This window comes from Cupressus sempervirens, chromosome 7 (assembly GCF_028749045.1).
Source record: "Cupressus sempervirens isolate cs-2001-9-10 chromosome 7, ASM2874904v1, whole genome shotgun sequence".
In the NCBI taxonomy this organism is placed as follows: Eukaryota; Viridiplantae; Streptophyta; class Pinopsida; order Cupressales; family Cupressaceae; genus Cupressus; species Cupressus sempervirens.
Window position 1 is genome coordinate 766305900 of NC_143124.1, and position 9617 is coordinate 766315516.

At 36.0% G+C, this 9617-nt stretch overlaps 1 protein-coding gene across 1 annotated transcript; it reads right to left on the reverse strand.

Annotated features, from left to right (window-relative positions):
* Positions 1–5762: 5762 nt before the first annotated feature.
* Positions 5763–9404, reverse strand: LOC149549552 (uncharacterized). The gene is made up of 2 exons (XM_089792892.1): positions 8997–9404; positions 5763–8667 (listed from the first exon to the last, which is right to left on the reverse strand). The coding sequence occupies exons 1-2, from the start codon at positions 9361–9363 to the stop codon at positions 5861–5863; spliced, it is 3174 nt and encodes a 1057-aa protein (XP_089649018.1). The 5' UTR covers positions 9364–9404; the 3' UTR covers positions 5763–5860.
* Positions 9405–9617: the final 213 nt, after the last annotated feature.

Genomic DNA, 9617 nt, shown 5'->3' on the forward strand with positions numbered 1-9617 from the left:
GTAAGGCTCAATAAGGATGCATGTATGCTCATGAAACTAGATATTCAGAAAGCATATGATATGGTAGACTGGAGGTTTTTATGTAAAACACTAGAAGCCTTTGGGTTCTCACACTAGTGGATTAATCTAATATTCAAGTTTATTTCAACTCCTAAAATTTTGGTGCTCATCAACGGAACTCCAGAAGGTTTCTTTGATATTTCTAGAGGAATTAGACAAGGGGACCCTCTATCCCCCTCATTGTTCATTATTATGGCGGAAGCATTTGGAAGAGCGGTTTAGGACACATACTACAATCAGTGGATCTCAGGCATCACAGTCTCTAAAAATTTACCTAATATAACCCACCAACAGTTTGTTGATGACACTATACTACCCGAGAAAAGTACAATTGCAGAAGCTCGATCTCTTAAAAGCATTATTAACCTATATATGGAAGCCTTAGGACAAAAGGTCAACAATCTCAAATCCAAAATTTTCTTTATTAATACCAAGAGAGAAATTGAGGAACAAATTTGTAGGTTCATGGGTTTTAAAAGAGGAACCTTCCCCTGCAAATATCTTGGTATAGCCTTAAAAAAAGGTACTAAGTCAGGCAAAGTCTGGGATGATTCTCTAAGGAAGTTAGATTCCAAGTTAAGTTCGTGGAAGGACAGATGGCTAAGGCAAGCAAATGTACTAAAATTAGAGCAGTACTATCAGCCATCCCTACCTACCCGCTTTCTTGCCTCCCTCTTTCTAAGCAGAATCTTAAGAAATTTGAAACTAAGATGAGAAATTTTCTTTGGAACGATAGGGATGGAGATAACAAGTGGGCTCTCATCAAGTGGAAGCACATCAGTAAACCAAAAGATTTAGGGGGATTAGGGGTTAAGAATCTTCAATGGCAAAATGAAGCTTTAGGAGCAAAACTTATTTGGCATCTCTACAATGAATTTAATCGTAAATGGGCAAAGATACTCTATAATAAATATCTCATCGCAGAGGATCAGCTTTCAATTTTTAGAATTATCTCTCCTCCCAAAGGATCAGAATGTTGGAACTTCATGATCAAATGTCGTAGTCTGATTTGTAAATTTCTAACCTGGGATGTAGGCTCGGGTGATAAAGCCCTTTTCTGGGAGGATTCCTAGGATGGTAATCCTCCTCTCTCTCTCTCCATTTTGATAACCCAACCCTAATAAAAAAATTAACGACCCTTTGGGGTAATAAGGTTAAAGATTACAAGACTCTGTCAAATAGAGAAGGTTCTCCAAAATGGTCTTGGAAATCACTCAAAGGACTAGGTTTTGAAAAAGAGATAAGTGAAAAATTTGATAAGTTGTTGGATGGTAGAAAAGTTAAACAAACTAATAGAGAGGATACTCTAATTTGGGTGGCTTCCAATGATGGGCAATATTCGGTCAGCAATGGCTATAGGGCTATTGTCAAAGCTCAGCAAACAGAGTTTGTGGATATCCCATCACAACTATGTTGGGATTCCTCTTGTCTCCCAAAAGTTGGCTTCTTTCTTTGGCTAGCCATTCAAAAGAGGATCCTAAATATGGATAGATTACACATCCTTGGTTTTCAGGGTCCCTCTAGGTGTACCCTATGTCACTGCAATATTGAAAATGTTGATAATATTTTGTTTAACTGCTCCTATTCTCAAAGCTATTGGAAATGGCTCAGATAGATGTAGGGCTAGTCTACACCTTTCCCAAAATCATTGACTGAGCTGCTTTTTGGCTGGCCTACGAAAATAGTTAAGGGTGTCTATAGTAAGCTGTGGAACATCTCCCCTTCTATCATTATTTGGGAAATCTGGAAAGAAAGGAATCGACGTATATTCCAGAGCTTCGAACTCAAACCGGCAGAGCTCATGATCAAAATTGAAGCTAGTATTGTAGAACTGGTCAACTCCCACTTAAATAAATTTAGGTTAGAAGAAGGTTCCTTTTCAAATTGGGATGGCCTTATGAAAAAATGCTGGTCCAACCTGATCAACCCTCCTCTTATCTATATGAAGAAAAATATAGAGGCTAGGAAAATCTACAAATGGGAGCCACCGCCATTTGGATGGGTCAAAATGAATTTCGATGGAGCCGTGCGAGGTAACCCAGGTGTAGCGGGTATTGGTTGTATCATAAAAAATGAGGCAGGATCTTGGATAGCTAAAAAATCAATGTCTATCCAACCTACCTCAAATAACATAGCAGAACTAGAGGCCCTTCATCAAGGGATTTAGTTATGCCTTAAGCTTAATTTATCCAAAGTTAGCATTGAAGGCGACTCTCAAATTATCCTTAACGTCATTAGAAAAAGATCCACCCCCAACTGGGTCCTAAAATCACATTTAGAAGAGATTCCCTCCCTTGTGGATAAGCTGGAAGATTATAGGATCTATCATATATTCAGGGAAGGTAATACATTGGCGGATAAACTAGCAAATTTAGGAGCAAACGGAGTCAACTCTCTCCTAGTCAATAATAATTCTCTAACTCATTTTAATAACTAATCAAACTAAGTATTTTCTTTAGTATGTTTAGTTTAATTATATCGTCCAAGTAGGATATAGTTATCTTCTTATTTAGTGACTTCACTAAATAAGAAGTTCTGGCCTCATCGTCCTTTAATTATATTCTCTCGGTAGATTTTCATGAGTTTTTTCGAGTGTGTGAAGTATATAGTCTGCAGGTTTTAGGTACTTTCCACATCATTATTTCGTAATCCACAGTTTGTAGTAAGATTGCAATCTTGTTTAATGATTTCCCTCTTAGATGACATTATGCGCCTTAAGTACTTAGCTTAGGCCAGCGTTGGTTATTTCATTTAGGTATCCCTCTAGTTTGTGTCTAGAAGTTTCCCTTTGATATCCATAAGAGAACTCCTTTGAGATATCCATCCCCAATTTCTCGGTTTAAACATGGAATCCAACATTTATCTATTCCACACCCATGAAAGTCGAACTATGGCGTTCTGTGGATTGGTGAAACCAGAAAGGTGGAACCGTATATTATATCCAGGGGATGAAATGACGCATTTTTCTATCTACAGAGATCTAGGAGAGGAAGTGTTTGACTATCAATATACCTGGAGAACCAATAGTGACATTATCGGGTCCTTTATCGGATGCTTGGTAAGAGCTAAAGTAGAAGCGAATGACATTGTCAAGCTCTATCGTGACCTATTTGTCCCATCATGGAGAAAGGGTCTGGAAGAAGCCATGTTTAGCATCGATGAAAATGGAGGATTCCCCTCCTGAAAAGGTATATGAGTCTCCCTGTAGGGCATCCAGACTTAATTACCGCTCCTCACCGCTAGTCCTTGATCATCTGGGATAACCTAGCCTTCTATAGAGAATGGCCCAAAATGGAGGCCAGTCTGCATTTTCTCCTTCGTTGGTGAGGGATCATTTTAGAAGAAAACAAAGATTGGCTCCTTGACTATCTTCACCAATTCAATTCCTATATCAAGCCGGGGGTGTCTTTCGACAATCTGGATGATCTCGTGTTCAGTACCCCAAATGCAGAGAAATCAAGTAGGGTGAAGCATGACTACGTGTTTCCTCGCAATTTCCGAGTGGAGCATCCAAATGACATGGCGGATGTGATCATTGTTTTTTGGAAGGAAGGAAAAGGCCCGGTTAGTTAGATTCAAGTTTTTGGTCATATTTAGCCCTATAGATATCTTTAGCGTGTAGTATGACAGCGATTTTGTTATTACGCTTAATATAGCTTAGTTGAGTGTCCTTCGATTTTTAGCAAAAATGTTTAGTCTGTAAATCGGTATGCTACATATAAAATGTGGGTCTATAATTTGGTGATAAGTTCTTTGCTACAAATGATGTGATAATACATTATGAAATATGATATAAGGTTATTCAGATGAAGTTTTGTGTGTTTATTAATCTTAAAATGTTGTTAGGATCCTATCTAAATAGAGATGGATTTAATTCATTACTTGTGATTCAAGTTAATATAGGGCAGTGTGAGGCCCAATGTTCTCTGTTTCTATTTAGTTAATAACTTTCTCAGCTGTATATGCGATATTCTATCGTACGAATAATCCATGAAATTCCCAGAAATGATACACTCAGAGCTTTAATAAATGTTTAATAATAGCTTTAGTTTTAGCTATAGTTCGTGACAATTCTTATGAGGATATCATGAACCAAATGGTGATTTGTATTTAGAGATTACATAGATCTAGTTCTTGGTAACTTTTTAGCTTCCTCAAAATTGCGTATCATTTTCCATCGTTAGGAAACTCTTCAAATTGCATCCTGGGTGTAGTATCATTGCTTGGAATTCTATGTAATTCAGTAGTAAGTATTAAATCTGCAATATGGGTCGAACTCTGTTTCCCAATCAAGACTAATTTTAAGCCAGCCGGTTTTGCCCGACTAATTTATTGATAAACCTTTCTCCTCACTTTGGCCACTAGTGCCAACTCTAGTAATGGTTGGTTAGCATGTAGCCTCTCATTATGGGCCCTTTAAATCTATTAATTAGTTTAGAAAACCTCCTCTATAAGCGTTAGTTGGGCAATCTCATAGAAAAGGCTCTTCTCTGTTATAGTTGGTTAAGTCAGAATTTTCTTTGATTTTAGTAAAGCAATCATGGCTCGGGACTCCTTTCATAAACTTTTTATGATGTGGAATTTGGCTCATATTGTTGATGATTATGAATACATTCAGATTTTTTCATTATGGTCTAGCAGAGTTAACTGCTATTCCTCTTATAGTTTAGTTTGATGCCTTTGTTTCTCTTCTTTCCTTCTTAACTATTTTCAGTCAATGTACATGTTTTAGCTCTTTATGTTGATAGGTATCTATGTGTTTTTCTTTTTCTCATTAACGACTAACCCTTTGTTCGAATATCTACCATAAAAAATGGTTGAATGTAGGAAGTAAAATGAGAGATTATAATCAATCCCTTGATCGCTATCCTAGCATCACTCGGCAGAAATTATGGATTTCTTAAGTTGTAAATTATCAGGGGTATCCCCCAAATTACATGTAATTACTAGGAAAACAATTTCACTAGGGTATGCCCCTTTTAAAGTTGTAATAATTTAGGACATTTATCCCGGGCAAGACTGGAGGTTTTCTTCTCCGTTTTTTCCTACCAGTGCCCGTTTGAACGGAGATATGCTTTGTAATTACTTTTAAATTAATAATATAGATCAAGGCCTTGGCCGTTTACCGATCAAAATATATATATATATATATATATATTGGTAATAGGATTATAATATTAATATTTATTATATATATGATATGTTATTTTGATAATAATTTATGATTAAATAACTTTAGAGATACTCCCATATACTTTTAGTATTAATATATGTAAACATAATTACAACAAATAATTTCTACTATTTTTTTTTAAAGCATAATGCCAATATTTTTTTATCTTGGCTTTAAGGCATGTGCAACATTTGGTTTTGTTCTATAAGGATATCTTTGATTCTCACTAACACGCATATATTCTTCAATAATACAAAAAATTGAATTCAAATATTTATACAATTTACTTATTGAATGCATATTCTATGAATCGGTCAAAAATTTTATTTTACTTAAGCAAAATATTACTATAAAAACATATTCATGGAAATATTAAATTTAATATTTGTACTTCTATGTTGAATACAAATACTTGATAATGTAATTTAAAATTTCAAACCATAAAAACTCTACTTGTATTTTATTGATGACCTGCTCATAAAATTATAATAAAAGTAATGAATTAGCTTAGAATTTATTTACTAGTGTATAAGCATCAAATTTGTCTAGTTATAATAAAATTAAAACATAATCTCATTACAATGAGGATATTGGAAGATAATGATTTTACAATTTTTTACTAGATCATTACCTATTTGTCAATCCACTCAATAAACTTATTGCCATCTCATCTAATGCATGAATGAATCTTCTCCTCCAATGCCTTTTTGTAGCCAAGATTCCAAAAACTCCCCAAAATCCAATAGAAACACTTGTCATCCACTCTACATACCAGTGCCATGGAATTTCTCCTCCCTCATTATCCCCGTTCTCAAGAAGAGGGGTTTGTATGCTATAATTTGGCATCTCTCCACATCTACATGATTTGTTGTTAACTGGGAATCCACAAAGATCATGGTTCCCAGTGAAAAAAGTGGAATTGAATGTATTGAATTGTCTTCCTTCTGGTATTCTTCCACAAAGACTATTGTTGGCTACAATGAAAAAACTTAAATAGGAAACTTGTAACATTTCATTTGGAATCCTTCCTTTTAGTTTATTATTTGAAAGATCAAGTGACTCTAACTCTGCAAGTGATCCAAAACTTCTTGGAATCTCTCCTGTAAGACTATTATCTGATAAGTTCAATGTGTGAAGACTTTTAAGAGTCCCCATTATTGAAGGAATGTTGCCTGATAGATTATTTACAGATAGATCAATGCAAGTTATAAGTAACAGCACTGAACTAACGTACACCATTTCTAATCCTTTGTTGAACACTTGGATCTCTTCTTTGTAATAGTAGGATCCACCATCATTATCATGTGAGTTTCCCATTGTAGAATTCCTCATACTTTTCAATGTTGCTAATTGTTGTGGGATAAGACCTATCAAATAATTTTGTGAAATATCCAAAACATGGAGACTTGATAGATTGCTTAATTGATGTGGAATGTTTCCTTCAAACTTGTTAGACCTCAAAACAAGTATCATCAATTCAGAGAACTGACCCAACCAAGATGGTATGTTCCCAGAAAAATGATTATTGGCTAAATCTAAAATTTGCAAGCTAGAACAATTTGTAAGGCTTGATGGCAAGTTTCCCTTTAACATATTGTCCCTGAGGTGAAGTGAACTCAGTTCACTTAGCATTCCCATATGATATGGTATCTCTCCCATTAATCCAGTCCTTGCTAAGTTTAATCTTGTTAAACTAGAACAATTAATTATGCTTGATGGTATTTTACCAAAAAATTTATTGTTCGAGAGATCTAAAACCCTCACATATTGTAGAAGACCAATTGAAGAAGGTATATCACCACTTAGATCATTTGTTGAAAGTGACAAAAATTGAATGTGTGGTAGAAGATTGCCAATATCTGCTGGAATAAATCCTATGAATCTATTCTGAGACAAGTCCAACAACTCCATGTTTGATGTTGGCACTGAAGAAAAAGGGAGAGGACCTTGGAGCATATTACTATGAAAATCAACACTATAAAAGCCTTTTGCAATCAAGCTTGAGGGAACATGTCCTTGCAAGTTATTGTATGACAAGTTGAGATATTCCAACTTAGGAAGCACCCCTAACCAATCTGGAATATTTCCATGTAGACTATTATTGGAGAGATCCAAATCATTCAATCTATATTGTGTAGAAATGAATGGTGGAATTATGCCCTCGATATTACATGAGGCTAAATTTAAGGAACCAAGGTAAATTGTGGGTATCCATTCTGGTTCAATCGTGATAGCCATTTCGTTGTAGGATAGATCAAGTTCATAAAGGCTAGTCATTTTGTTAAAAAAACTAAGAGAAATCTTTCCTTGAAGATTGTTTGAAGATAGGACAATGAACCTGAGACCAGGAGGACTTGCAATTGAAGTGGGAATGCTACCATTTAATTGATTAAAGGAAAGATCTAGATACACCAAGGAGGAAAGACTTCCCAACTTATAAGGTATATTTCCACTTAGAACATTGGAGGATAGGTCTAAATTTACCAAAGAGGAAAGATTACCTAACTCAGAAGGTATATTTCCACCCAACATATTTCCAACGAGGTCTAAAGTAATCAAAGATGGAATTTGACCAAGTGATGGTGGAATCTCTCCATTCAACAAGTTGTCATCTAAAAACAAATTTTGCAGGGTGGAGAGATTTCCAATGGAAGGAGGAATAGGACCTTCCATATTTTCCATATTTGCCAATCTAAGATCGATGAGAGAGGTGATATTTCCAATGCAAGGTGGCATACTTCCTTTTATATTAGACCCTGAAAGAAAAAGGACATTAAGCTGAGACCATTCCCCACATAATATTTGACTTAGATTACCACTAATTAAGTTTTCTCCCCCAAACACAAGCTCTTTTAGAGCAGGCAGGCAAGAGAGACTCAAGGGAAATGAACCACTTAGTAATGGACTTTCATACAACCAAAGTGAAACCAAAGTAGTCAGATTTCCTAACCACAACGGAACTGGTCCTTCAAAGTTGTTGGAACTCAAGTGGAGGTGGGTAAGGAATGATAGGTTTTGGATAGCATTGGGGATGTGCCCTGAAAGCATGCAATCTAAAAGGTGTAGTTGCTGGAGATTAGGCAGATGAGAAAGGGGTGCTTCCAATTGCTTTCCTGTCATATTCAGCACTACTCCACTAAGGGACAAATATTTCAATTTCTGCAACTTTTCCGTCCACACTAAACCGGTACTCCATACTTCCCAATCACCAACATATACATCTGTTCCAAAATCATCCACCACTGCCACTGACAGGTCCAAAACTTCCAGCTGAGAGAGGTTCCCCAATTGGTAGGGAATTGTACCATTGAGCCCGGTGCTGGACAAGTTGAGATACTCTAAACTATGCAAGGAAGCAAAACCCTCTGATATTTCACCTTCGAACACATTCAAGCTCAAATCTAGGTGTCTCAATTCTTGCAGGGAAAATAAACCTACACATGTAAACAACAATGATAACCACTCAAATTTCTATAAGATGAAACTTAAATGGTGAAACATGACAGGCTGCTTCGTAAAAAATACCTTTTGGAATTGTACCATTGAACCAGTTGTTGCACAAGTCAAGATAAGCTAAGTTGTTCAAGGAGGCAAACTGATTTGGTATTTCACCTTCAAAAAAATTGAAGCTCAAATCCAGATGTCTCAATTCTTTCAGGGCAAATAGACCTACATGTTAAACAACAACAAAAATCTACTCAAATTAAACTAAGGGAAAGCAGCTTAAAACAGAAAATCTGAAAGATTGTTCCGTTAAACATACCTTTAGGTAGAACACCCCTCAAATAATTGAAGCTTAGATCTAGATGCTCCAACTGTTCTAAATGGAACAAATCTCTAGCAAGTCTGCTATTAAATGGGCTGCCCCAATAATCATCCACATTCTCCACATGATATGCAAGACGGAGTTTGATAACATTTGAGCTGATGGAGCTACATTCCACTCCCCTCCATTCACAGCAGTTAAAGCCTTGCCATGAATGCAATAAACGTGAAGGATGTAACTGGCTTTCGACAGCAAGAAGAGCATCTCTTTCGTGTGGCAGGCACATGGTATTGCCATTTATCATCAGCGAATAGCATGAGAATGCGATAAAACATGAGCATATGACAACGGAGGAACGATCCATGGCAAGAATTCAGATTATTTCATCTGCAACAACAATAGTTTTGATTAGAGATCACAACAATCAAAATTGAACCAAATTAAAAAAATATTTACTATTGGAAATAAAAATAGAAAAACAACAAAGAGAAAAGAATGTAGCTACCAAAGGTTTAAAGCATATAGCTTGAACAATGGTAAGAAGAGTGAGTAGTGAGGAAGGGAAACTGAGATTAAATAAGCAGGAGACGGCATGAAATGAGTGAAGCAGAACAAGTC

Coding starts and splice junctions, on each gene's coding strand:
- LOC149549552 (XM_089792892.1), bottom strand. CDS start 9,363: ATGGATCGTTCCTCCGTTGTCATATGCTCATGTTTTATCGCATTCTCA. Junction 8,668..8,996: donor GAGGGGTGTTCTACCTAAAG/GTATGTTTAACG, acceptor TTACATGTGTAG/GTTTATTTTCCCTGCAAGAA.